Genomic DNA, 27,939 nt, shown 5'->3' on the forward strand with positions numbered 1-27,939 from the left:
AAAACAAAAATCAAGAACAGATTAAGCAGTAACTTGTGCAAGGATTTAAAAATATATATATGTATTAGGGCTGGGCAATAAATCGAATTAATTCGATACATCGTCATTTTAAAAAATCGAATCATTGAAAATTTGCTAAATCGTGAAATCGAATTTTGTCTTCTGGATGATTAAAAGCTGTTGTTCTTATGTTCTGTTACATCCAAATGCTTTTATGTGATGTAATTTTGTGTTAAAACTGATCTAGAATCAGTATACGTTACTGGTGTCTGAACATTTTGCACAGGAATTATTTTTGAATAAATGAAACCTTTAAGTAAACGTTTGTTGGATTTATTAGGTTAAAATCGATTAAAATGGTAATCGTCCTGAATGACTGCAAAAATCGAGATTTTATTTTTTGGCCATATCTCCCAGCCCTAATATGCCATCCATCCATCCATTTTCTTGACCGCTTATTCCTCACAAGGGTCGCGGGGGCTGCTGGCGCCTATCTCAGCTGGCTATGGGCAGTAGGCAGGGGACACCCTGGACTGGTTGCCAACCAATCGCAGGGCACACAGAGACGAACAACCATCCACACTGACATGCACGCACACCTAGGGACAATTCGGAGCGCCCAATTAACCTGCCATGCATGTCTTTGGAATGTGGGAGGAGACCGGAGTACCCGGAGAAGACCCACGCGGCACGGGGAGAACATGCAAACTCCACCCAGGAAGGTCCGAGCCTGTACTCGAACCGGAGACCTCAGAACTGGGTAGCGGATGTGCTAACCACTCGACTACCGTGCCGCCCGCCCTAATATGTATATATATATTTTTATGTCATATTTTAAAACCCAGAAATAAGCTTTTTAAGACGGAGAAGGGCATTGAATGATTACAATGTTGGGTATTCCCCATTTAATCACGTCTCTTGTCTTACTCTCTTCAGGTGTAAGCAGCTCAGGATGTCCGCCCACCTCCACCTCCTCCTCCTCCTCCTCCTCCTCCTCCTCTACTGCCCAGGGCTTCTCCCTCGCTGAGCCAGCCATGACCAGCCAGCACACACATACACACCCCTCCTTCAGCTCCATCCACTCCATGGCCGAACAGCAGCAGGTATGCAGTGGTTCTGCCAAAAATACTTTTGGCAGAGGAACATGACATTAGGCACTGTCACTACCACTGAAAAGTTCAGACATTTTAGCCATGTAGGATCAGATTTTACACACCTTTCTAACCTTGAATATCATCTTTGTTGTTCTTCATCTTTCGTTTCCACACCAGAAAACAGAATTGTCTTTTTGATCAACAAATTTTGGCACCTGAAAACAAAACTTTTGAAAATAGTTATTCAAGATTGAAGTTTTGGAAAATTGAACATGGAGAACAAAAACATTTTTTTGTTTATGATCAAATAGTACATGTGCAAATATTACCACACTGGCCACAGTAAATTTAGACTTTGCATTTATGGTCATATTAGATCTTGTTTACTCCTGTCTTTTGAGGTAGATTAGTTATCTCTTTCAGAACTACTGAGCAATTTACACCCACACATTGGTTGAAAATTGTTTTAAAAAAAAAAGGAAAAAAAAAACTGCTGCGAAGTTAGAATCAGAATAGCTGGGATCCTATTGGCTACTTCATTCATGGGAGAACTTCCCCGACATCCTTGATAGGCTCCTATACCAGCACAAATATGGGTATGCTGTAAACCAGGGTGCTGCTGTTGTCTTTCCACCATGCCACGCAACCTATTCACACTGAGCAGTGTGATAGAAAGATAATGATTTTTCTTGGAATTGTTTGAAAATTTTCAACGTTTATCCAAGCTTCCCTTGTTGGTGCCTAATGGCGTACATTCATGTGCCACAGTTTGCACTCCCACTCACCTTCGGTACCATTAGATAACATAGATAAGGGCTTTAAAAAAAAAAAAAAAAAAAAAATTACTGTACTTTACGACAGATAGAATGTTCGAGAGACATGTACACGCCTGATTTAAAAAAAAACAGCCAGTAGATATGATTAGGTAGATAGGACACACTCCTTTTGAGCTGCATGCTCACGGTGATGCTACGCTAATGTCCATGCTTTCCATTAGTGTTCTCTCACTTTTCGCAAGTGATATGCTCCACGCCTGCCCACAATAGGTGAAATTCCACAAGTAGAGGTCGTAAAAAATGTTTTAATATCAATAACAGCTAATCCTGTCTGTCATCTTAACCAGCGATCCAAGATGGCGGGATCTTCTGCGCATGCGCGTCACCGATCGTGCAGGGTCACCGATAGCGTCTTGACAGCGAGACCTGTCGCAGCTCAATGTTGATCCATATATAAGGCGCACTGGATTATAAGGCGCATGGTCAGCTTTGGAAAAAATTGAAGGCTTTTAGGTGCGCCTTATAGTGCGGAAAATACGGTACATGTATACTTTCTTCCTAAAATGTAGACTGTAGACTCCATATAAATGCCACCCATTAGCTTCCCTTATCGTTCGTTCACTGGCTGATGACTGCCTCCTGCTTATCCAGTATTGATTGAACATTTAACTCTGTTCACTTGCTCAAAATTATGTAATAATGACTCATGATGTCCCACTTTTGAGATGAATGGAGAGATGGAAAGGTGAACCTACATTGACAAAACTAAATGACCATTTGTTGTGAAGACATTTACTGTATTTTATGCTTTGTATTTCCTTCACTTGAATAGAACTCTGCTGATAACATGGTGCTGTTTCTTGGTAGGTGCTGTCTGATATGACCATACTCCAGCGGAGGATCCCCCCTAGTTTCAGAGACCCTGCCAGTGCCCCATTGCGGAAACTCTCTGTAGACCTCATCAAAACATACAAGCACATAAATGAGGTATGACACCGGAATCAGAAACCTGTACATATTCAACACCTCTTATGGATTTGCGTGGATCGTTTTTATAACTGATGTGGGCTTGGGAGAGATGCAAATACTTACAGTACATGCAAGCCTACATATATGCATACAGTCAATCATGCATGGCCCTAGGCTATGTTAAACTTACAGTATGAGCATAACTGTATAAATCACCATTTACCACTAGTTGGCACACATACAGTTCTTATTTATGTAAATGCAGAAGATGAAGATGGGTTTCATTGAACTGGCTTTGACATACTAATCTTTCTTTATCCTCAGGTTTATTATACAAAGAAGAAGCGGCGGGCACAGCAGGTCCCTCCTGAAGATAGCAGTACTAAGAAGGAGAGAAAAGTATACAACGACGGCTATGACGACGACAATTATGATTACATCGTCAAAAATGGAGAAAAGTGGCTGGACCGCTATGAGATAGACTCGTTGATTGGGAAGGGCTCCTTCGGACAGGTGAGGGCTCACGAAACATCTCTGTGAAAACTCAAAATTCGTAGCTTGTAATGTGACTGTGGCAACAGAAGAAGTTTGAGCTCTGGAAACACTCTTTATCAATTACTGTATCCACCAATCCATCCATTTTCTATACCACTCTCGGATAAGATGGAACTGATCCAAGCCGACTTGGCACGAGAGGCAGAGTACATCCTCGACTTACCAAACCACTGGGTTGTCATTGAGATAGACATTCAAACCTACAATTTAGAGTCTTGTTTGGCGATCCCCATGCTTTGCAAAAGAATAGACTGGACTAAGTGGTTCACTACATGTCAGGACTAAGTCTATGTATTCATTCACAAAAGTTTATTATAGTCACTAGTCAGTCACTTCCTGATTGTGTAGGATGTCATGCTGATTCCATCCCCATCTCATGTTTACAACGTGTGCGCAGGTGGTGAAGGCCTACGACCACCATGAGCAGGAATGGGTCGCCATCAAGATCATCAAGAACAAAAAGGCATTTCTAAACCAGGCACAGATTGAACTTCGCCTGCTGGAGCTCATGAACAAGCATGATACTGAGATGAAATATTACATAGGTGAGTTGGAAAGTAGACATAGCAATATAGTTATGCACGGCACTGTGCGTAGGATATGGGTTATCTGCTTTTATGTATGTTATTGGCACCATTTTGTGCTTGTTATGGAGCACCAAAACTGCTAAACAATATAAAAAAAAACAATTTAAAAAAAAAGATATAATTCAAAAACTAAATACAAAAAAATCATGTAAATGGAAACAAAAACAAGAAAAAAAATGTATATATACATAAATAAAAGTAAAAATGCATGCATGCAAAAAAAAAAAAGATGAAAAAAAATACGGATAAATATAAAAATAAATGTTGAAATAAATGCAAAAATATAGCAATAGAATTAAATATTCATTAAGTAAAAACAATCTCATATTTATTTAGTTCATGCTTGAGGCAAAGTCAGAAAGAAATGCGCAAGGAAGATTTAAATGAGGGGATGGTCTTGTTTGTCTTGCAATTGCATTGAACTATTCGTCTATTGGTTGATGGACATGTCAATCTGTGTCAGACTACGAATGCGCCACGGAGAGCTGAGAATCCACACAGACGAAACAAAGGTCCCCGTTGTTTACAGCACTTGTGTGAAGATGTCGAGCAACTAGATATTGAAGTCGCAAGTTCTGGTGAAAAATTAGGACAAGTTGGTCCTTCATTGCTGAAGCACTCCATGCAAGCCTCAAAATTAATTGTTCGCTGACCTGCTTGGTGTGAGTGAGAGAACGCTGTTTGTATCGATGTTCAACCCAAGACACACTTTTGTCTGCAGCATGAAATAAATAAATATGAGAATAGGGCATTTTTATTTCTTGATATTGAATTCTGTTTAGTTTTTATATATTTTTTATATATTCATTTTGGGATTTTAATTTTGGGATTATTTTTTATAACTGTATTATCACATTTATTTATTTGTTTAGTTAGTTAGTTAGTTAGATATTTAGTTAGTTATATTTAGTTAGTTATAGTTAGTTATTTTTACACTTTTGGTCCTCACCAGCATGCAAAATGCAAATGGTCCACCTGATGATAGCAAAATAAAAATGAAAGGTAATTATTATGTGGGGAAATACAACTGTTTGGTCAAGTGTCACCTAAAACTTGAAGGCTATATACAGCACAGATTTCAGTCGAGGGAATATTATTCTGCATCTGCTTGACCTTATTCTCATGTCAGTTCAATGACGTGTCTCCCTTCTGTGTTTGTGTGCGTGTGTCTGTTTCTGTGTGTAGTCCACCTGAAGCGTCACTTTATGTTTAGGAACCATCTTTGTTTGGTGTTTGAGTTGTTGAGCTACAATCTGTACGATCTGCTGAGGAACACCAACTTCAGAGGGGTCTCCCTTAACCTCACCCGGAAATTTGCACAGCAGCTCTGTACAGGTAGGGTTATACAGTGGAACGCACACACACACACACATGCACACACACACACCAGGGCATTGAGTGCACCAGTGTCTATCAGCCAACTGGCTTTTGGCCCGTTGTTGGGTCAGCCTAAAAATATAGTCAACCAAATGTCAGGCAAGGGACACTGTCGTGAGTTCCACGTGGGTATAATCTTAGAAGAGCAAGTTTGTTAATGGTAATTAAAATGAAACAAATATCTTTTTTACAGATCTTCACAATTACCACACGCATTTATCGTAACTTGGGCTGTTTTTAAGTGATAGGGTATTAAGATGATGATGATGAACCCCAACATACTCTAATTTCAATAATCATGTCTGGCCAGGGACTGCATTTTGACAAACCTAACCTTTCCATGATTCCTTATATTTCTCACAGTAAGCTGCGCTATAACCAATTTTGCACTGGAATTATCCCCATTTACGCTAATGAAGTTCTGTCCTGCAGTTTGAATCTGGCTCTCTCCCCGGGAGACTTCCTGACAGAAAAAAAACTTTGTTGCTGTCTTGCCAAAGCAGGACAAGATGATGATGCTGGTTGTGTAAATAGATTCACTAAAGTAGAATAGCACTTAGTCTGTTTAGTGCAGACTACTTCCCTCAATTTTGAAAATAGCTTTATATCACTTTCATTCATACAATACCTATGTCCTGCATTTGGCTTTATTCACTGAGAGATGAAAATATCTTGTCTCACAATACCATCAAACGTAGAAAATATGTTGGATATGCACATTCATTCACATCCTCCACCACATTCTAATGTCCCCACCCCAAATAGTTTAACATAAATCGGTGTCATCATAGGCATGTTTATTTATTTTTAGGTCATATTTCAAGAAAGCATATTTATTTTTGTTTTAATTTGAATTATCTAAGAGTTCAAATTAAGGAGATGAAATTAAAGGATTTTCATATAATAGTTGTGTTAAAGTCTACATTTGGAGAATCATCAACCCGTATGAGTAAGTGGGTACTCATGGAAAGAATGACATAAAAGTTTGGGGGTACACAAGACAAAAAGGGTTGGGGAAACATAGCTCTAAAGTACCAAAGTTAATATAAACTATATTAATATATATAATATTAAATAAATATAAAAATGTACATAAAAAATAACTTCCCCACACCTCCAACTGTAATTATTTCCTCATTTTTCCGATGACTACAGATGAAAAGTTTTATGTTTTACAGATAAACTGTGATAACATTTTGGTGTGTAAAATACCAAATCAAATTCAGCGGGAATATGTTCTATTGTATGTGTATACCTTTACCAAGTCGTGTGAATTTTCTGTATATTTAGCAGGTATTTAGAGCACCGTAGCAACTCATTTTTGAAAAAGACAAGCAACAAATGTAGCAACTTTTCCTGGTGTTATTTGAGAATTTTCAAGACTGAGGTGTAGTCATAGCAGGAAATAGTGTGAATGTTTACCCTTAAACAGTAACGAAGGTGGCCCCACGGGCAAAACCGAGAGCAGTCTGTCCACTCATTAGAATTAGGTAAAATGGGAAATTAACCATGAAGTCCAGACTTCTCTAACTTCAGTCATTGAAAAGCAGACACAACTGGGTCTGTCAAGCAACACCTGGATGAAAATGATTGCATGCATGACAGTTCACTTTTTGAGTGTTGCTGATTTTTTTCTGTGAAAGACTAATTAAAGGTTGAGTATATTTGCTTCAATATTAAGTATGTTGCAATGCTTTTGGTGCATGAAACTTATCATCTCCACTCAGTGAAGTCAATGGTTATTCTCTTGCGATGTCTTCACATGCAATAAATACTGTACTTATGTCACCATAGTGATGTGTTTTGTTTTGTTTTTGTTTTTTTTTTACATGTGGGAGCATATCAATAACAGTTCACGACATGTCATCCTGTTAGCTACCGATGCTATGGCTAATGTTTTTAGTAATTTATTTTAATAATACTGTGATAGTAACGCCAATAATTGTTATAATTTTGGTCAGGATAATGGTATATGAAATTTTCACACCGTTGCATTTATAGCTACTGGTTGACCAGTGTTTGTAGAAAGTGCTACCAATTAATGATCAATTCTTTGTGCACAGCGTTATTATTCCTGGCCACTCCAGAACTGTCAATTATCCACTGCGACCTGAAACCAGAAAACATACTGCTGTGTAATCCCAAGAGATCTGCCATCAAGATAGTTGACTTTGGATCGTCCTGTCAGCTCGGGCAGAGGGTGAGCATCAATCACATGCAACAAGTGATTTGAACATAACTGTAAAAAAAAAAAACTGGTAACAGTTGTTGAACATACTGTCAAAAGGCCTTCTATCACTTCCATCACTTTTGAGATACATATTGCATGTTGAACTAATCCTACTCTTTTCTTATCCTCTGTCAGATCTATCAGTATATCCAGAGCAGGTTTTACCGCTCCCCTGAGGTTCTGTTGGGAATGCCATATGACTTGGCAATTGACATGTGGTCTCTAGGATGCATCTTGGTGGAGATGCACACAGGAGAACCTCTCTTCAGTGGCTCCAATGAGGTCATTTTCATATTGTATACAATTACTGCAACCTTTTTTTTATACCACCTCAAAATCTGTCCTTTGTAGTGTAGTGAAGTGTAGTGTAATCATCGCCATCCTCAAGATGCTTCTCAGATGTAATTTCAAGAGATGTCAAATACCTGCCATAGTAAAATTGTATCTCTCTTGGTTTAGGTTGATCAGATGAACAAAATTGTTGAAGTGCTGGGGGTCCCTCCCAGCCACATGTTAGATGCAGCTCCTAAAGCCAGGAAGTATTTTGACAAGCTATCAGATGGTCTGTGGACAGTGAAGAAGAACAAAGACATCAAGAAGGTATCACATTTCACATATATGCAGAATGATCTGACACATTTGTAGGTTTAAAAAAGACAAAGTAAAGAAACAAGTTTTTATTTTCCAAAAATATTTAATGCTATTCTGTTTCATTCGGTTTTGAAAATTAAATCAGTCAAATGGGATCCGTTATTGTCTACACACTGTCGAAGGCCTTTCAATGCAGATCCAGTAACTGAATCTGGTAACCCATAACAAGAACATGTTACGAGCTGGTACGGGATCATGTCTACCAAGTTGGAAGTGCAAACGGAACTCTCGTTATGTTGCAGTTACACATTCGTTTGTTTTGATAAACGTTCCCACAATGAAAGAGCAATGTTCACCAGTCCAACTCATGGCATCAACTGAAAAAGAAACTATTCAGAAACAAAACAAAACATTATATGGGGTGGAAATGGCATTATACGTACCTTTTTGTTTCTTTACTTTATTTGTCTTTTATTAAACCTACAAATGTGTCAGATCATTTTGCCTGACCCTGCATATACTTGTATACTTGCGCAGCTAGGACCGAGCATGCACAATGTTGTTACGTCAAATTGATTTGACAGGATTGAGAACCAACCATTAAAATGGTCCACCCGACAAAAGATACATGAATGTATAATGAATATACCTTAAAAAGACTGCAAGTTCAAATGTTTAATACGTTAAATCCAATTGAAAAAGAAGTGTAAATGAACTGTCTTTCATATAAATTTGTGGTTCATTTACCTTTGCCATATGCCTAACCTATAAAACGAAACATGTATAATCCATTCATAGTTGTTCTGAACCGCTTATCATAAATATGTTTGTTATATAGATTGATTTTTTTTTTTTATTATTATTTTTTTATATAAACAAAAAATGATTCAGCCCTACAGTACTGATGGCATAGTCTGAATAAAAGAACCTAACATCGATGCGTCTAGGTCTGAGTGCTCAAGTCATTTCAGAACTGCCATCGACCTGCATTTTCTTTAATGGCTAATTTGGAATATCATTGACTACTTCACATTTTTTTGTAATTCAGTCAGCTTTTTACATTTGCTGCAAATGGCTGGCGACCAGTTCAGGGTGTACCCCACCTCTCCCCCAATGAATAGCTGGGATAAGCTGCAGCACATCCGCACCCCTAGTGAAGATGAAGAATGGTTGGATAAATACCACTAATGTATTTACACCTTCATCGCTTGCATCATCTCTTATTATTTGTGCGCGTGTCTTTGTTTTCAGGAGTACAAGCCCCCAGCCACTCGGCGTCTTCATGAAATTTTAGGTGTAGAAACTGGGGGTCCAGGAGGACGGAGAGCAGGCGAACCTGGACATGCCCCCTGTGACTACTTGAAATTTAAAGGTAAATCTTTACAAATTGTAGGATATATGTTTTATTAAGTTTAGTAGTTTTAAAAAAGCACGAAATAAAATACTGTCGCTTATCATATTTTTCTTCAGATGCATTCACATCAACATATATGCAGCCAGTAGTAAGTTTATTCCTTTGTCAGCGGTTTTCAAGTTGAAGTACTTTTGCAATGACAGCAAAGGTCTTGGTGATGTCAAATGTGGACGGAATGAATTTTGATTCCAGAAAACTTGAGCCAGTGAGCCACTAGTCCAGAGATATATCTGTGGTGTAATTATTTCCTGGAGCTTAAGTCACTGCCAAGAAGATAAATTTAGAATGAAATAGAGACTAATACTATGATGCACCATACGGTTTGAATTACTATAAATTGGCACAAATCTATATGCAGTAAATAGATGAAATCAGATACTGTAGTTTCAACTAATTCAACTTCAAGTTTATAAGCTTCCTATTTATTTATATTGAAAATAATTTCACAATAATTATGCAAGCAGGAAGATACTGCACTGTTTCTGTACATCTATAAAGGCATTTGATTCCTTGTGTCTTGTCAAAGTCTCAACTATGCTAGTCAGAATTCTTCCACTTGTGTGCTATCGAAGAACAGTACATCCTACAATTTCCACCAGTGACACCAGAGGGCACTGTTTTAACAGCTGTTTGTCATCAGTTGTCCTCTATCTCAGTGATTATTTAATTGTCTGAAAATTGTTAATTCCAAATATATGTATGTCTATTTGTATATATCACTATTGTCTTACATTAGAAGGAAGAATATATAACATAAACCTGTTGACAGAATAACATTATGGCTTCCTGCAAGTGTATCATTTGTATATTCAAAGAAACACACCCAGATTTCACACTAAGTAAATTTGTGGGTAAATTAAGACAAGATCTATGCACTCAAATAGTACTAATAGTGATACTAGTAATAATTATTATTATAATAATTATTGGATGTTTGGTACTACTTTTATTTATTTTTTTCAAACTGATACCAGTATGAGTACTAGCTCTTTGAGTACTCATCGATACGAGGTACCGATGCCTCTAGTACTTTTGATATAATTATAAAAAAAAAAATCATTTAACTTAAGCAGATGATGATATGCCGGTGTCAAACTGCCTTAGTGTAGCACCAACTACAGATTAGGAGGATTTATCAGTGGCTGGTGTTGGAAGCCTCTGTGAGTACTGATATATTAAAATAATTACATACATTTTCAAAGTTTTAAGTTTTATTTATTCATCGTTCTCAGATACAGGATGATTCTAAAATAAATGGAAAATAAAGTGATGAAAACTTAATTCCAATTTACCGTAACTCCCGTTCTGTCTCCCTCTGCTGGCCATTGTGTTTTTTTCCCTTTTATATGTCTCTTGCATGGGTTTAAACTGTTAAATAAATTCTGTTGCTCTGTATTTGTGATATGCACTGACAATAAAATGTGATTTCCATTTAAAGCTTTGAGCACTATTAAACTTATTTGTTCCCCTTATGTTTTCATGAGGATTAGAATCACTTCAATGGAGTTGTCGTCATCATCATGCTTTCAATGTGTCTTTTTTTCCAGACCTGATTCTGCGCATGCTGGACTATGACCCCAAAAGCCGCATCACGCCATTCTATGCCCTGCAGCACAACTTCTTCAAGAAGACCACAGATGAAGGAACGAACACTAGTTCATCAACATCCACCTCCCCTGCCATGGACCACTCCCATTCAACCTCCACTACTAGCTCTGTTTCTAGCTCTGGTAAACATACACGTCTCGCTCCACACACGTCACAAACGTTCAACATCGCCGAGATTTGAAAAATGATTCTCTTAGCTAATTGCAACATAAATGATATGAGGCAACCAACCTGCACTAGAAAGTATATGAAAATATAGAAATTGATTCACAATTGGACAATTGAACATGACCTGAATGAGACAACATGCAATCCCAGAATCTCCCTAGAGGGATGCAAACGTGCTAACCGCTGTTATCACAGTGCTGCCGAACAGTAGACATGAAAATACATTTTTCTTGCCATTAAAACTGCTCTTCTATTTCCAGGCGGCTCCAGTGGTTCCTCCAATGACAACCGCAACTATCGCTACAGTAACCGATATTACAACTCTGCTGTGACACATTCAGACTATGAGATGACCAGCCCTCAGGTACACACAAAACAGCATCATGGAGGCGTCATGGGTTGACCCCATTGTTTACTGTTTGTTTTATATGTGGAAGAGGTTGCATGTTCAATATTCTGAAACTAAAAACATGAAATACAATTATTCATCCATATAAGTCGGTAGCCCTGAAACATCTCTAACCAGATTTTAGTTTGCATTAGTGTGGATGTGGTTTCTTTTTATGTTTTATCATTGCTTTCTCCCAAATTGAAGTACCGATATTTGTTCTTCTATTTGACAAAGATGAAAGCTATTATAATACCTACTTGAACAAATGAAGTCATCAGCGCTTTGTATAACATGTATTTTTGGAAGACCTTCATGGGTACACACTTAATTTTGCAGCATTGAATGAATTTGTGTGTGTGTGTGTGTGTGTGGTGCACATTGACAAATACCATTTGCACTCAATGGCCCTAGAAAATGCAAAATCTATATAAAATTCTGAAAGTAAGCTCAAGGTTTTCTAACAAATCTGTTGAACACCACACACGCACACACTCAAGTTTCCAAGCAGAACCACTTGTGTTATTTCTGAACTTCTTAGTATATTGCAATAGGCTTGCAACTGATGAATCTACTGGTAGTTCATAAGGTATACACAGGGGTACGTGAGCACATTTCAGGGGACACTAAAAACATTTCATAATTTATTTCCAAGACCAATAATGTGACAGCTGCGCCAAGCCGCCTGTCAGTTCAAGTCTCATGCTTGCAGGGTTGCAAGCATGAGCCCCCTCCTTTTTGGTAAGCGAGAGGAGCTTCCTCCAAAAAGAAAAAGGAGGTTTTTTTGGGGGGGGGCTATTGTGTAAAAATACACAAATAAGAACAGGGGGAGGGAAAAAAAAACACTACTCGAGACAACATGAGTAGCAAACTGGTCTGTTCTTAAAAAAATAAATAAATAAATTTAAAAAAGGCTCACCAGACTTAACTTCCTAAGAGTTCAAATGGAAGAAGAATGTTAAGTTATTTTATTCATTTAAACTTAACATGGTACAAGTTTGTTGTATACAAAATATTGTATGTTGTATTTTTAAAAAGTGGCTCAGATAATGAATGAATGAAATAGATTATTTTTAATGGAGGGGAAAATTGCTGTTTTTATTTACCTAAATACTGTTCTTTTTTTTTTTAGCGATTTCAGAGCTGTATTGTATTCTTAAGTGCTTTATTTCAAGTTTAAATACCTGTTTAAAGGGAATTCTAAAGTAGCTCAATTTTTTGTGGTTACTGTTATAAGACTTAAAGGCAGGTTTATTTATTCTAATGAGTATTTTTTAGTGCTGGGTATCAATTCTAATTTCCTCAATCGATTCAATTTTGATTCACAAAAGTTCAGTTTGATTCGATTTATTTATTTATTTTTTCAATTCTATTCTCTTTACTTCAATCTGATATTGATTAATTATGGAACATTAGTTCTTAAATATCAAGAACATGATAAAAAGCCATACACATTAAATTACAAATTATTTTTTGCAGGGGCAGTAACTGGTTAAATTATTTAATTTATTAATGAAAGTAACACGTTATCACTTAAGTGTTAACACGAGGATGAGATAAATATTTTCATAGTTCTAATTCAGTAATTGTAAATGATGTAAATATAAATTTAAAAGATTTTAAATTAAAAATATTATGAATCGTCTTAAAGTGCCATATGTCTGGTCTTTCATAAATGTAAGAATGTACTTTAAAATTCATGTGAGCCATAAATTTAAAAAACGCAGTAAGATACAAAAAAATAAAAATATTTTCGGATGAAAGTATGGGGGGAAAGATATTCAAATCAATTCATGGTTTTCTGAATCATAAAAAACCTGCATATCTACAAATTATCTGGATGTTTTGTCTTTTGGCTGCGTTTGTGTCTCACCGTTGTTTTTACACCCGTCAGGCTCCATCCCAGCAGCAGATGAGGATGTGGCCAGGCAGTGATGGTGGAGGTGGGGGTCAGGACCCAGCATACACCCAGTTGCTGCTCCACAAGCCGGCTGCCTCCCAACAACACCAGCGCCACTTCCTGGACCAGCCCCATCACCCCCACCCAACCTACTCCCACCACGGCAACGGCGGGCGTGGCCTACGACAAGGCGGACAGACGGGCATCGGCGGCGGGGGAGGCCAGCAGGGATCCTCGCCCCAGATGAGTGACAGCATGGATGTGGGCGTGTCCCTAGGGCTGCACCACCTGGGGGCGGTGTCTTCCATGGAGGCGTCTCAGTTCGGCTCCGCCTCCCTACCACTCGCTCTGCCAATCGGACTGTCTGCCTTCCGGACTCGGACGGCCCCCACCGCCCCTGGGCCGCAAGCCCCGCCCCCTGAGGACTACTACCCTGCCTCCAACAACAATAACCCCGCTGCAGGGGGCAGAGGGAGGCCGGACTCAGACGAGGGGCCAGCCAACTCTTGATAAAACCTGAACCATGCCCTAAAGCCATACAATTTTAACTACAACTACGACAACTACATACATACAGCCAGAGTTCAGAGACAAAGACATTAACTTTGTGCTGAAGGAGACAGTCTGTACTGCATGAGAGGAGGAGGATGCTGGGAAAACTCTCCTTTTTATCCTGTTTTACTTTTTATCTTTTGTTGCGACTGTCATTTGAAAAGGAATGATTGTGACAAGTTTGTTTTTGTTAATATTATTATTGTTGTTTAATATTATTTGATTTATTTTTTTTTCCTGTGGTTTGAGGAGTTGTGTGTTATTGGTTGTTTGAGCCTGGAGAGGAGGAGGAGGATGAAGAGGATATAGAGGGCCCTTGCTTTGCTATTTCACTCCATTCGGAGCCAGAAAGTGGAAGGAGAGCACACTTTTCATGTTTACAAATTACAACATTAGTATGTTCTCATTTACAGCGTTTGGAGGAGCGGTCATAGACACACACATATGCACCTCTTTTCAACAGGAGAGACGTCAACTTGTGTGATTCAGGACTCTTGGATTTTCTCTCCTGTGTGTTATTTTTTTTTCTTGTTTGTTTGTTTGTTTGTTTTTGTCCTCCCTCTGTCACTCTCGGCCCGGTTGTGACGGGTGTATAGAGAGGGAGAGAGGCAGGTGGAGGGAAGAGAAGGTGACAGGACACTGAAGCCTTCCTGGCACTCACAGGGATCTTCGCCTCATCCTCTCGTCTTCCTCTCCTCCTCCTCCTCCTGTTGTTTCTTCTCCAGACAGCTCCTCCTCTCTGTGCTGCTAATCACCATGACAACTGGTCCGGATTGCTGCTAAAGATCCAACACAGATCAATAAAGAAATAAAAAGAATAGAAACAGAAAGTTAAAATAAAAACTTTTTAACCCTTCTGCTTAAGAGAAAAGGATAAAGTAAGAACCACTGCATCTCAATGTATTTATTACTATTTAACAAGAAAAAAACAAACTGAAAGTAACCCTTTTTTCTGCTCTTCTTTGTTTGGTTGCCTTCTTTCTGCAGGTGAACTCTGATTGGCTATTGTAACAGTGACAGTAACTGGTGACATGGGAATGTCACCGGTTGTGGGGGCTGGGTGGTGGGGAGGGTTTGGGGCAAAATAAAGTTGGATATATAATAAGAATAAAGAGTATACTTTTGCACACCAAAGTCAAACAAACATCAGCTCTCCGCTTTTATTCCTACTAACCTGATCCATGACCATGCAACATCTATCAATACAAAGCTTGTCTGCACGTCTACAATTATGCCCATAAATCGGGAGGAGTAATAGAGTAAATATGCAAGGCAAATGTACATCTCACTGCGCACTTGAGCTATAAAATGATGTGGCTCTGAACTGCGATTGGAGAATAGGACGCTGTCCATGAGGGACCTCACGGAGGCCTAGATAAAAATGGCGTTATTAGATTTATGCATATGCACAAATTACATTATAACATAGGTAAGGTATTTATTAGTTACAACAGCTATACAGAACGTGTACATTTTCTTGTTTTTCCAGGAAATCGTAAGTTTATAGTTTGGATTATTGTTGTAGTTATTACTGTCCGCCATTGGGTGGCGCGAACATTTAATGATTGTTACGGTACAACATAAATGAAAACGAGGAAGAATGAAGGCACTCGTTTGACAATCACAGACGCACATGCGCAGACCGCGGACTGATTGTGGCCGAACAGAAATAAAAGGTAACTCTTATGAAAGTCCGCGCAAGTTTTAGTTTTATGTATTTATTTATTTTTTGGTACTTTGTCGAGCTAACGCCATGAAGTGTTTGTGTGCGGTCCGGAACAAGCTAATCGCCTGACAGGTGACTTTATTCACCCATTTTCTGTACCGCTTACCAGTTTATATCTTTTAATTTATTGTCTCGCAGTCTACTTTTAACATTCATTTACCTGGTAATATATTTTACACCCTTTACATAACAACTTGTACTGTCGACTAAAACAAGTTGCGTTTCTTCACAACTAAAAAACCTTCACCAAATCCCGAAAGATCAGTCAAATTTCAGCACGGATTATTAGAAAAGCTAATGTTGTAATGCATTTAATGCATTTTCTGCAGGTTTTACTTTGTCTGTAAACTCATGCCCGGTTGTTCACATGCGGCTGTGTCTGATAAACCCAACTGTTTCATATCATTATCAACAGGCACGTCGCACCCTTCCATAGATAACCATGTTACAAGATACTCTGTCTTAATATGTTGCTATTGTTCTCATTTGTGATGTTAAGTCAATGAGGACTGTAGCGGTCCTCGGAGGTGGCATCGGGGGGTTGGCAGCATCTTACTACCTTTGCAAAAGCCCACAGGTTACTAAGGTAGCGCACAAATCCTATTCCTGGATTGCTTCTCATTTTGTAGACTTTCTTCAACCATTGACAGTGTATGTGTATTTTCTTCCCAAGGTGATTTTACTTGAGTCCAGTAGTCGTTTTGGAGGTTGGCTGTGGTCCACCAGGAGGTCTGATGGAGGAGTTTTTGAACATGGACCCAGAGGGATTCGACCTGCTGGGGCAGTGGGACGAAATACCCTTAATATGGTAAGACTATAAGTAGTTAGTTATGAGTTGTTGTTTTTTAAATTTTCTTTTTATTTTTCCCCCCCCTGGCCTTCTACACTATAAGTAAAGTGCATTGAAGAGAATCAAACGTGACTGTGAATGATGGTTCCACTGGTATTGGTCGTTTCAGTATTTTGAAAGCTGTACTATTAACAGATGAAGTACAACACAGAGGTGGATTGTGAAGTGACATTGGAGAAAAATTACACATTCAGACAGTCAGTTATTCAAAATTAGTATGTGTTTGTATAGGTGGAGGACCTGGGTCTTTCAGGGGAGATTCTGCCTGTCACCTACAGTCATGATGCATCCAAGAACAGATATTTGTATGTCAACAAACAACTTCATCGGATGCCTTCAGGAATAAGGTAAAAGACTGCTTACAACAAAGATTCATATATGTAGACATACAGTCAAATGCATCTCATTCAAATCAAGTCCAATCGTATTTCTTAAAAGTTTAGCAAATTATACTGCCTATTTTTTCCCCCCAGATTAAATGCCTATTTGTCATGACGAGGGTCATGCAAGGGTAATGTTTGGGTCATGACCGTGCGGTCAAGTGTCTGTTTTGAACTGATGTAACAGCATCTTGTTTCAACTGGTGAAACGCTATGTGATGTCAGGAGCTATGTGATGTCAAGAATCTTTAATCTCTATCTGGGCAACAGCCAACCAGATAATTCCATGTCAGTACTGTTACCCACATGTCTAGCCACAACCAATCAGAACAATTCACTGCCTATATAAGATGTCTGAGAAATGTGTATTTTGTCGGATTATTACCTCGGATCCTCTGTGCATCTCCACAGCCCAAGGGGGCTTGGCGTCTCGTGATTCTCGATGCATTCTCATTTGTTTCTTGTCTAGTCAAGTTTGTTCCACGTCTCTCGATTTTATGCGAATAAAGAGTTAAAATCTTATTTGTGTCTACGTTTTTGGGATCCAACCTCAGAAGAACGTAACACTATTCTGTATCTGATTTACTTGTCTATGTACATACACAGTGGATATAAAGTCTACACACCCCTGTACAAATGTCAGGTTTGATAGGTGTAATATAAAAAAATAATAATAATAACCTAAGATAATTTAAACGTTTCTTTCAACGTTACACTCTTAATAACTTGTACAACTCATGATTGCCCTCTTGTGGCCTCCGTGCATATCACTGTTGATGATTTTCTTATATATAATGTATTTAATTTATATAATAATAATAATAATACATGAATATAAATAGGCTTGTGCGGTAATACAACATCTCAGCAACAAATATGCCTCATATAAATTCCACTTTCATGTCTTGCTGTTTTTTTTTCAGTGGCCTTCTGCGGACAGTCCCGCCTTTCTCGCGTCCCCTGCTGTTCAGCATCGCCACAGAAATATTTGTCAAGAAAAGCAAAGACGAGGACGAATCCGTCCATTCGTTTGTGTCTCGAAGGCTTGGAAAAGAGGTGAGGATAAAGGGAAATCATTAAGACTCAAACAGTGTCACACAGAGCTGATGTATCAACCACAGTGTCTTCTCACAGAGCCACTAGTACACAGTAACCACTCGACACTATGACAATTTGTTTGTAGCTTTTTTTTTTTTCTTTGTTGTGTGTATGTGTGATGCTAGCTTGCAGACATTGCTGTGGACAGTTTATGTCGAGGAGTGTTTGCAGGAGATTGCCGGAAATTGAGCGTGCGTTCTTCTTTTCCTGTCCTCTACAACGCAGAGCAGCACAGTGGTTCCCTGACGCTCGGCATGTTGCTGGGCTCTGGTAATTGTCCCACTTTCATATCCCTTGCACATTTGCAGGAAATTGGCATAAACCGCTTTAGCCCCGCTCCTTTTGTTCCCTGTGGATTTCTTTAAAAAAAAAAAAAAAAAAAAATATATAGAAATTAATGCTTTTTACATATTTATTTTATTTTATTTTTTATAAAATATTCTTTGAATGAATTCATGATTTAGATTTAAAAATTGTTTAACAGTTTATCAACTAAATTATATTATTATTATTATTATTTATTATTAAATAAATTACTATTATTAGTATTATTATTATTATTATTATTGTATTAAATAATTAATTTTTAAAAATGAATAATTAAATATTTAAAAATAAATGTCATAGTCCAAATTTGTAAGTTGTCAGAAAAAAAGAGATGAAAGGTAGGTGAAAATTTATTTGAAATACCTAAAAATGTGACCATAAAATAGCAAAAAAGAGCAGAAAACTACCATATAATTACAAAAAAATGTAGAAATTATTTTTTTTACATACTCATTTTATTTTTTATTTTTAAAAAAATATTCTTTGAATGAATGAATTATTTAGATCTAAAAATTGTTGAACAGTTTATCAAATAAATAAATTATATTATTGAATACATTATTATTATTATTATTATTAAATTAAATAATTCATTTTTAAAAAATGAATAATTAAATATTCAAGAAAATTATAGTCCAAATTTGTAAGTTGTCAGAAAAAAAGAGATAAAAGGTAGGTGAAAAGTTTTTTAAAATACCTAAAAATGTCCAAGAAGTGACCATAAAATATCCAAAAAGAGCAGAAAACTACCAAATAATGTACAGAAAAAAAGTCTTGAAAATATTTTTTAAAAAGGCAGAAAAGAAAATGTACACAAATTAACCATAAAATGTCCAAAAACAAAACAAGAAATCCCCCAAACTACAATAAAATATCCACAAAATTGCCAAAAATGTCAGAAAATGGATAGCAAAAAAAGGCATAAAAAAATGTAGCTGGGATAGGCTCCAGCACCCCCCGCGACCCTTGTGAGGAAAAGTGGCTAAGAAAATGGATGGATGGATGAATGTTTTGTTCATCACAATGTTCAAAGGTTCTGCAGCTCCAGACAGTTTTTTTGTTGTTGTTATTTGTCCTAAAATGGCCCTTTTGACAGTAAAAGTTGCTGACCCCTTGCATAAACTTTCAGGCCCCTCCCTCGTGGTTCCTGCTGGTCCTCTGAGCCAGAGAGCTACCAAAGAGTCGTGGGCTCAGTGGTCCCTCAGAAGGGGGCTAGAGCAACTCCCAGAATCCATCACTGACTTTCTCCAAAAGAGTAAGAGGGTGCAGTTACACCGAAAGGCGCCGGTACAACTAATCAGTCCTTCAGCTACAGGTTGGATGGTGAGGGAAGAAAAACACTTGATTTTTTTTTTTTTTTTTATCCTTTTAGGATTTTAGGATCATGTATAAACTCCAATTCCGATGTTCAAACTGAAAAACTATTGTTTTTCTACAAATTCACAATATGTGCCTTTCCTCTTCGGACACGATGGCCATGATTTCTGAAAACAGTTTGAAACGTGGACTCATCAGACCGCAGCACACTTTTGACACTGTGTGGTCTAACTGTGTTTGTGTTCAGATCCATTTGGAGGACGGGATGGTAAAAGCTGACCACATCGTCTCTGCTTTGCCTGCCAAAGGTCAGTCAGTGCTTTATGAAGCCCCAGCATTCACAACCACAAATGTTACTGTTTAAAAAGTAACTAAAAACTGGAGAGGGGGGGGGGGGGAAGCTGATACAGAATAACAAAAATGTTTTGAAAGACAACACAGCACTTCCCAAACAGACCTCCCCACATGTAAATGGACCAGAATCCTAGGGAGATGCATTCAAATAGATAATGAGACTAGTAAAGGGTCTTTTATAGTTTTATTTATTTATTTTTTTAATATGTGACATTTTTGTTGCAATCAGTGCTTTCGTCTGTCCTGCCGTCCTCCTGTCAACCTCTCATCCAGAAGCTGCAGGACATCTCCTGTGTCACTGTTGCTGTCGTAAATCTGCAGTATGAGGGGGCGGTACTTCCTGTCACAGTGAGTACACCATTAAAGTGGAAGTCAACCCCCTCCCCTCCAAATTTCTTGACGATAATATGTTCCATGCAGCCCCACTAGTCTAAATATAGTATTTTTGTTAATATTGTGTTTAGTGGAATATGAGTTAAGCAGCAAAATCCACGTTTTTATCAATATTAGAAGGCAGCCATTTTTATTTATTTATTTATTTATTTTATTTATTTATTTATGTATTTTTATTTTGAAATCACTCACTCACTCACTCACTCACTCACTCACACAAGCTTACATCATGTAAGCCACACATGGTAACCCAGGCAAAGGAGCGAACACGCCAACCGGCACTGAAGGCGAGTGACGATTGCACTCCTCCACCTGGAGCCCAAAGGCGGCCATTTTGCCACTTGCTGTTGGGTGAAAATGACATCACAGTTGCTCAGGGATTAGGCAATGACCAATCACAGCTCAGCTTCATAAAACAGGTGAACTGTGAGTCGTCGTTTCCTGAGCCCTGACCAATTGTGATGTCATTTTCAGTCAAAAGCAAGTGTCAAAATAGCCGCCTTCTCATATTGATAAAAACGGCTGGATTTTGCTGCATAACTCCATCCATCCATCCATTTTCTTGACCGCTTATTCCTCACAAGGGTTGCGGGGGGTGCTGGCGCCTATCTCAGCTGGCTCTGGGCAGTAAGCGGGGGACACCCTGGACTGGTTGCCAGCCAATCGCAGGGCACAGAGAGACGAACAACCATCCACGCACACAAGCACACCTAGGGACAATTCGGAGCACCCAATTAACCTGCCGTGCATGTCGGGAATGTGGGAGGAGATCGGAGTACCCGGAGAAGACCCACGCAGGCACGGGGAGAACATGCAAACCCCACCCAGGAAGGCCGGAGCCTGGACTCGAACCCGAGTCCTCAGAACTGGGAGGCGGACGTGCTAAACACTCGTGCACCGTGCCGCCCGCTGCATAACTCATAATCCACAAATGTAATATTAATCAGAATGTCATGTTTAGGCTAGTGAGGACACATATATTATTGTCAAGAAATGTTCAAGGTTGACTTTCAACTTTAAGACACACAAACACACATGCACACATTCAGTAAGTGGCAAGTGTGTGTTTGTGTCTTGTCAGGGATTTGGACACCTGGTCCCGTCATCAGAGGATCAAGGTTTATTGGGTGTGGTCTACGACTCGGTCCCCTTCCCTCAACATAACAGATCTGAAGGAGCAACAACGAGGCTGACGGTAATTGCTGGTCAACCACACAATCTCAATACAACACAAGATCTTTTTTCTTTTTCTTTTTTAATAAACATGGATAGCAGAATGTAAGAGAAAATGTACAGCAGCTGTTTTTACACGTTCTCCTTTTGAGTTTGACTTTGTGGCCATGGCCGTTGTCTAGGTGATGATGGGGGGCGCTTGGTTCCAAGAAGAGTTTGGTTCCCCAGATGCAGTAACAGAGGAGCGACTTTTAGAGCGAGCCACCGAGGCGGTGCGCTGTCACTTGGGAGTCACCTCGGCGCCCAGCTGGAGTTGGGTTGCCCTCCATAAGGTATGAGAAGTGCTCTGCAGTGTTGTCTTGACTTGAGAGTGCCTCATAGTCATAGACAGTTGTATTTCTTCCAATATTTGGGCAATATAATAGTTCAATTGCACATTCATGTATGTCTCCCATCAGGATTGTATACCTCAGTATTACGAGGGGCACTTTCGCAGAGTTGGTACGTAGGAAGTCACTTGGGATTACGCCACACTTTGCCATGTTGTATTTTCATTTGGATGTGTTGTCTTCTCGCATTTCAGAGCACATGCGAAGTTTCATAAAGAACAACAACCTTTCACTTTCTCTGACTGGCTCTTCCTATGATGGCGTGGCCGTCAATGATGTCATCTTTAGTGCAAGGACAGCAGTAGAGGAGTTGTTGGGAAATGGAGTTTAATGGGCATATGTATTATACAGAGAACAGTGACATTTTTATTTATTTTAGAGTACAACACTGTTGTTAAGGTAAATGTGTTGTATATCAATGGCACATTTGCATGAGAATTTTGCAAAAATGATGTCTTCTTTTAGTTCTGTTTAAAGAAAAAGGACTACTAAGTGAAGGCTTCTGCCTTAACGCCTTGAGCAAGAATTGTATAAACGCAATTTCTGATCGGTGCTTGTAATAAACAGTAATGAATGTACAACTTGTATGAAATTGTGTTGAGAAAAAAAAAAGTGAAATGGGTTGAGAATAAAGTGAAGACAAGTTTATCATGAAGATTTGACTTTATTTAAAAGGAGAAGGGGAAATCAGAAAATCCATCTAAGTCCATTTGCTGAGAGAAGCCAAATGCTGCGTGCGCGGCTATTTATCGAAGGCCCAGCTTTTTCTTCTCTCTCTGTTTTTTTCGTACAACCTCCATGTTACGGTCCCTCCACATGCTTTTTCTCAGTTTGATGGGACGGCTGCCAACATACTTCCCTGCATTGAGAGGAATACACAACATTTTTTCAATCAAACAAGACACTGACAATTTGGAGTTTTATGTGTTATATAACAAATGTTGCTGTCACGTTGACAAGCAAAAATGCTGACCGTTCATTTCCCTCATGGCTCGCACATAATCATTTGGATCTTTGAAGCTGACGAAGCCGTAGCCTTTTGTTTTTCCTGTGCGCTTGTCTCTCACCACCTGAGATTGAGAAGTCAAACGACATTCCTCAACATCAAGTTATCAAAAGGGATTGTGAAAATTGCATACATAGGCAGTTTTTAATCAATAGAGTACAGTGGGCCCTATGTATCAGCAGACAATTTTATTTATTTTTTTTACACATTATATATAGTGGGTTTTTACAATGAATGAACCTAAGAAAATCAAAAGGATTATACAATTTTTCCATTTAATGTTATATTACTGAATGTTTGATTTGACTTTCAAAAAATATTAAGGCATACATATAATTTTGACCCTGTGTGGATTGGAAAGAAAAAAAATTGAACACCCAATTATTTTTCACTCAATGTGTGCATTGTAAATGTGTACAAACATCAACCCTGGAAAAAAAAACATTTGTGCGCGAGCATGACAGCAAACCCACCTTAGCTTTGAGGAACGACGGATATCTGCTGAAGGCTCTGGCCAGTATGTCGTCATTGACCTCATTCCCAAGATCCCCACAGAAGATACGGAAGTCATCTATAAGGGAGGAAGAAAAAGGTGAGACGAAACAAACGTCGCTTCATCCTATATGTTGTCATAACGCAAGTGGCGTTACCCGATTCCCACTCCAACAGGCTGGCGTCCTCCCAGGACGTCCCCGCTGCCGTTCGGATACACTTCTTTACCTTCTCCGACTTGGGTTTGCCCTTTTTGTCTTCCGAGAAAGTTTCCACAGGTTTCAACACAATCTATGATGAAGAAATAAAAAAAGGCAATTATTCTTTTATGTGGCACACTTACATCCTGTTGAACTCAATGTTTGTTTTTTACTGTATTCATTTGACTTGTGTGGCGTTTTCTTGTAGCAAAAGTCAGATGAGACTGCGCGCGTACCTCGGCGCGCGCGGGCTCACGCTCGGGCATGCTGGTGGGTCCAATGACGGCGCCGCTGTCGTCGCTCTCCTTCTTTTCCAGCAGTCCCGCCGCCGCCACGGCGGCCTGTTGCTCGGCAACCCGAGCCGCCAACTCCTCCTGACGCCACAATAGACAGTTTTAGCATACGGAGCGCCGACGTGATAAATTTTCTATTCACTAGCGCGTGTGACCAGTAAATTGTACTTTTTTTTTTTTTTTTTTTTTTTTGCTGCTGTCAAGCTTCTGCTCCACATTTCAGCGCATTTATCATTAGGGATGTAACGATAAGGGCAATATCGTGATATTAAAACTGCCACAATATTGTCGTCATGTTCACAATATTTAAAAAGAGCACATCTGTTAAAAAGTCAGGCTGATTTCCATTTGTGAAGTTCTAGCACCCTCTAGTGGCTAGTTTATTAGTGCAATTTAATTTTCAATTCGCTTCTGAAGTGCTCAATGTGTGATTGCATTAGCAAGTGCCTCAATATTGTTATTCGAGATTGTAGGTGGTTTATATGTATTGCTTTTAGTACAAAAGCACAATATTGTGCTTGTTTTAGTATGAGCTCTTTTTTTTTTTAACAATATTGTGATCTTTTTTAAATATCCCCAACTCCCCCACAATATAGTGATAATAATCGTATCGTGACCTTCATATCGTGGTACCGTATCATGATTTTTGGATATCGTTACATCCCTCTATATCAGTAATATAGTGAAAAGCAATAGAAAATGTGAATAAATATAAGTTAAAAAAACAAAAAACTCATTTGTTTCCAAAAATGTAGAAATACGTTCTATTTTAAATGTTTTATGTGTCCCAAAGACGTATTTATATGTTTGGTTTTTTTGTTTTTGATGCATTGTTTTTTAAGCTAGAGCATATAGAAGGCTTTGATGCAGCCTCTCAACTGCAGAGAATGGGTGATAAAAAAATAAAATAAAAAAAAAGGTACTAATTGCAAAAACGGCCAGTAGGCGGCAGCATAGTATGAGAAATCAACCAGGCCCATGATGACAAGCTGTTTACCCACAAGTCTAAGCAGATTTTTAAATAATGATGAAACTTAGCTATATTCTAATGCTAAACAGATACAAATATACTTTTTCTTTCCCGATGAAAGAAGAGACTAATCCTTTTTTTTTAAAAGTAGGTTCCATTTTTTTATAGTAATAGAACACAATATTCTGTGGGCCTTGCAAAATCAGTCAAAATCCAGTAAAACGACCGGGAGCGAAGGGGGGGGGGGTCGCTTCAGTGAAAATGGCTGGGAGTATAAAAATAAGTGGAGGTCTAAAATGAAAAAATAAGAGGTGTGTATCATCGATCAGACATGCCACTACGATGCAGCATCGATTTGGGCTTAATAGGCCACATAAGCTGCAAGCTATTGAGCTAAATTGCGAATATTTGTTGAAAGAAAAAATCTAAAATGAAAAAATAAGAGGTGTGCATCATCTATCAAACATGCCACTATGACGTAAAACAACCGGGAGCGAAGGGGGTTGCTTCAGTGAAAATAGCTGGGAGTGAATGAGTTAAAAGTCACTGTACCATTCGAGCTTGCCGCTGAGCCTTAATGTCAATTTTCCGGGGCGCAACGGTGACGGGCGGGGCAGAGTAAACGGTGGGCGCCGCTTGGAAGACTGTAGGCGGCTTGCCGGAAGTCGACATGGAGGTTCTGGTGGGCGGCGAGGACGTCATGGACATCACGTCACTGACGGGAGGTGCGGAAGCGATGTGCTGCACGGGTGAAGAAACACCTTGAGGCGTTTGACCCGGCATGGTAGGCGGGATTATCATGGGAGGGGGCGGGGGAGGCCGCGGCATAGGCGGGGCTACAGGTGGCCCGCGTATGATGTGGAGTCTCGGACCGCCTGCGACAACACAGCATGGATGTACAAATAGGATCTGATGATTTCATTCAAATAGTGGAAATGAGTTGTTTTTTTGTGGGTTAACCTGACCAGGTCTCTGTAAAATATGAGGAACGAAGGCTGGTCTCATCATTGGAGGAGGAGGGGCACGTACCGGAGGGACTGCTGCAAACACATCATACAGTAGACGTGGAGTCAGTTTGGAATATGGCACATATTCGGGTCTGAATTACATTTACCTGGTCCAACAAAGGTTGGTGGTGGGCCAACAAAAGACCCTCTGGCCTCGAGTGTTTGCTGGACCTGGGAAAGGGGAAAAAAAGTTGAGAGAACAGGTATCACTTGGGGGAAATTTACCAGACTTGCTTATTTGGTTGGCATTTGACTGCAAGTTGCCTTACAGCATTACCATTGAAATCACAAAAAAAATAGTATTAGTTCTTAACTAGTGAAAAGATACAAACCTGTCGATAGGTGTTGGTGCCAATAATTGGTCGGACTACAGGTAGCGCTGTAACAGCCAAAGCTACAGGTACAGCCTCAATGACAGGTGGGTTTCCTGATAGTGGCACAGAACCACCAAGTACCTCTTGCTCAAACCTAGAACAAGAAACAGGTCAGGTTTGCACTGGAATTGGATACCTTGTAATGTGTTTGTAAAGCTGGAAATCCAGTGATCGGTACTCACAGAGCCATCTCCGCCTCCATCTCCTTCAGACGTTCCTCTCCTGATTTTAACGCCATTGCTAGGACACATAAAAAAAACATTTGCAGAGACGTCGGTAAATTCATATCTACTTCGAAATTATATGATAACCATCGACGTCCATTTGGCATCACAAGGTTAAACGTTTTGTCTGCGTTCTATTTGGGGCTCAAGTTTATCGCAGAGATTCGGACATCACATGGTGGCTTCTTTACACCAAATGTTGTCATATTAATTTACAAAAACACAAACAAACAAACAAACACATTATTATTAACCAAAGCTTTATTTAACAGGTGAACGCCATTAATTCTCACAACTGAAATTATGAAATTATCATTTGATTTTCACTTACCTCGATTTGCAATAGTGATGCTTTCCAAGTGAAATAGAATGTCGTCTTGTCGACGCTAGACTTTAGCTAGCACATAAAATGCTAGCGGTGGGTAGTTAGCGCCCTTGTTATCATAGAATTATGGTAACGCTCGAGCTGAATAACTCGCTTGTTAACATGTATGGTACTTCTTTAAAAGTTCACGAGAAGTGCAGCTAGTCATGATTATGAGAAAATAAAACCACGAACCAGAAAACTGTTTCAACACATTCGCCACCAGATTAGCACGAGCCTCCAGGTTGCAACTCCGCCGTTTCCTTGTTACTCTGGTGCCCCTTAGTGGACCGGAGTATGTGTAACGGAGTTAAAATGTACAGGATTTATTATTTTTCATTCCTATCACTAATTTTGAATCTGAATTATTATTTGGTGGTTATTTTTGTATATTTGTGAATTTAATCTCAACGAGAGTGTTTTTTCAATACTTGGGTAATCTGCGCACGGACCCGCTGGATCGGTGTCTCTTTTGGCCATTGGATATTAGGTTTGGAAACGGATATTAAAATAGAAAAACGACTCGCTATTAGATTTTCGTTTTAAAATAGAAACACCAACATTAAAATACAGCTTGGTTTTCTCGTTTGACTGTTTGACTTTGACCTGTCTGGGACAGGTAAGGAAAAGGCCAATAACAGTTTAATTTTCCATTTTTATTTCAGAAACGAAAATAAGATATAGCAGGAAGAGACACAAATCGAAAAACGGCCCGAATTTTTGTCTTGGATTGAAAGTTGTCACCGCGAGCATTTCTCATACTGGCCAGGAGATGGCGACAGCGTGGCGTCCG

General features: G+C 39.0%; 3 protein-coding genes across 6 annotated transcripts in view; 2 read left to right on the forward strand and 1 right to left on the reverse strand.

Moving 5' to 3' along the window:
* dyrk1b (dual-specificity tyrosine-(Y)-phosphorylation regulated kinase 1B) overlaps positions 1 to 15,261 on the forward strand; it is a 66,313-nt gene extending 51,052 nt beyond the window's left edge. For both annotated transcript variants that reach the window (XM_077526047.1, XM_077526046.1), the window contains exons 2-13: positions 937 to 1,103; positions 2,738 to 2,857; positions 3,164 to 3,352; positions 3,792 to 3,939; positions 5,167 to 5,316; positions 7,422 to 7,558; positions 7,724 to 7,870; positions 8,048 to 8,188; positions 9,431 to 9,551; positions 11,141 to 11,323; positions 11,630 to 11,733; positions 13,652 to 15,261. In XM_077526047.1, coding sequence (XP_077382173.1) covers positions 1,035 to 1,103; positions 2,738 to 2,857; positions 3,164 to 3,352; positions 3,792 to 3,939; positions 5,167 to 5,316; positions 7,422 to 7,558; positions 7,724 to 7,870; positions 8,048 to 8,188; positions 9,431 to 9,551; positions 11,141 to 11,323; positions 11,630 to 11,733; positions 13,652 to 14,167 — 2,025 coding nt within the window. In that variant the 5' untranslated portion in view covers positions 937 to 1,034 and the 3' untranslated portion in view covers positions 14,168 to 15,261. The remainder of the gene's footprint in view (positions 1 to 936; positions 1,104 to 2,737; positions 2,858 to 3,163; positions 3,353 to 3,791; positions 3,940 to 5,166; positions 5,317 to 7,421; positions 7,559 to 7,723; positions 7,871 to 8,047; positions 8,189 to 9,430; positions 9,552 to 11,140; positions 11,324 to 11,629; positions 11,734 to 13,651) is intronic.
* Positions 15,262 to 15,763: 502 nt separating this feature from the next.
* Positions 15,764 to 22,871, forward strand: ppox (protoporphyrinogen oxidase). 2 transcript variants are annotated; one of them, XM_077526266.1, is made up of 13 exons: positions 15,764 to 15,885; positions 16,435 to 16,521; positions 16,609 to 16,743; positions 17,017 to 17,132; positions 18,089 to 18,221; positions 18,389 to 18,533; positions 19,720 to 19,913; positions 20,155 to 20,215; positions 20,491 to 20,609; positions 21,736 to 21,849; positions 22,010 to 22,159; positions 22,286 to 22,328; positions 22,411 to 22,871. In XM_077526266.1, the coding sequence occupies exons 2-13, from the start codon at positions 16,438 to 16,440 to the stop codon at positions 22,545 to 22,547; spliced, it is 1,431 nt and encodes a 476-aa protein (XP_077382392.1). In that variant the 5' UTR covers positions 15,764 to 15,885; positions 16,435 to 16,437; the 3' UTR covers positions 22,548 to 22,871. The 2 variants fall into 2 exon arrangements, with proteins under 2 accessions (XP_077382392.1, XP_077382391.1); XM_077526265.1 differs by having other exon boundaries at positions 15,829 to 16,007.
* On the reverse strand, positions 22,861 to 27,426 carry rbm42 (RNA binding motif protein 42). Of its 2 annotated transcripts, none has more exons than XM_077526267.1 (11): positions 27,114 to 27,426; positions 26,741 to 26,798; positions 26,517 to 26,652; positions 26,292 to 26,355; positions 26,143 to 26,217; positions 25,730 to 26,052; positions 24,151 to 24,288; positions 23,873 to 24,005; positions 23,696 to 23,793; positions 23,190 to 23,286; positions 22,861 to 23,075 (listed from the first exon to the last, which is right to left on the reverse strand). In XM_077526267.1, exons 2-11 carry the CDS (start codon positions 26,794 to 26,796, stop codon positions 22,963 to 22,965), a joined length of 1,233 nt encoding a protein of 410 aa, XP_077382393.1. In that variant the 5' UTR covers positions 26,797 to 26,798; positions 27,114 to 27,426; the 3' UTR covers positions 22,861 to 22,962. The 2 variants fall into 2 exon arrangements, with proteins under 2 accessions (XP_077382393.1, XP_077382394.1); XM_077526268.1 differs by having other exon boundaries at positions 27,342 to 27,418.
* Positions 27,427 to 27,939: the final 513 nt, after the last annotated feature.

Source organism: Festucalex cinctus, chromosome 7 (assembly GCF_051991245.1).
Source record: "Festucalex cinctus isolate MCC-2025b chromosome 7, RoL_Fcin_1.0, whole genome shotgun sequence".
Lineage (NCBI taxonomy): Eukaryota > Metazoa > Chordata > Actinopteri > Syngnathiformes > Syngnathidae > Festucalex > Festucalex cinctus.

Bases quoted from the DNA above. Each gene is read 5' to 3' on its own strand.
- rbm42 (XM_077526267.1), bottom strand. From the start codon at position 26,796: ATGGCGTTAAAATCAGGAGAGGAACGTCTGAAGGAGATGGAGGCGGAG. The intron at 26,218-26,291 runs GTAAATGTAATT...ATGTGTTTGCAG, and splicing joins ACCAACCTTTGTTGGACCAG to CAGTCCCTCCGGTACGTGCC. The intron at 24,006-24,150 runs GTACGCGCGCAG...TCTTCATCATAG, and splicing joins GTGAGCCCGCGCGCGCCGAG to ATTGTGTTGAAACCTGTGGA.
- ppox (XM_077526266.1), top strand. From the start codon at position 16,438: ATGAGGACTGTAGCGGTCCTCGGAGGTGGCATCGGGGGGTTGGCAGCA. The intron at 16,522-16,608 runs GTAGCGCACAAA...TTTCTTCCCAAG, and splicing joins AAAGCCCACAGGTTACTAAG to GTGATTTTACTTGAGTCCAG. The intron at 22,160-22,285 runs GTATGAGAAGTG...GTCTCCCATCAG, and splicing joins GTTGGGTTGCCCTCCATAAG to GATTGTATACCTCAGTATTA.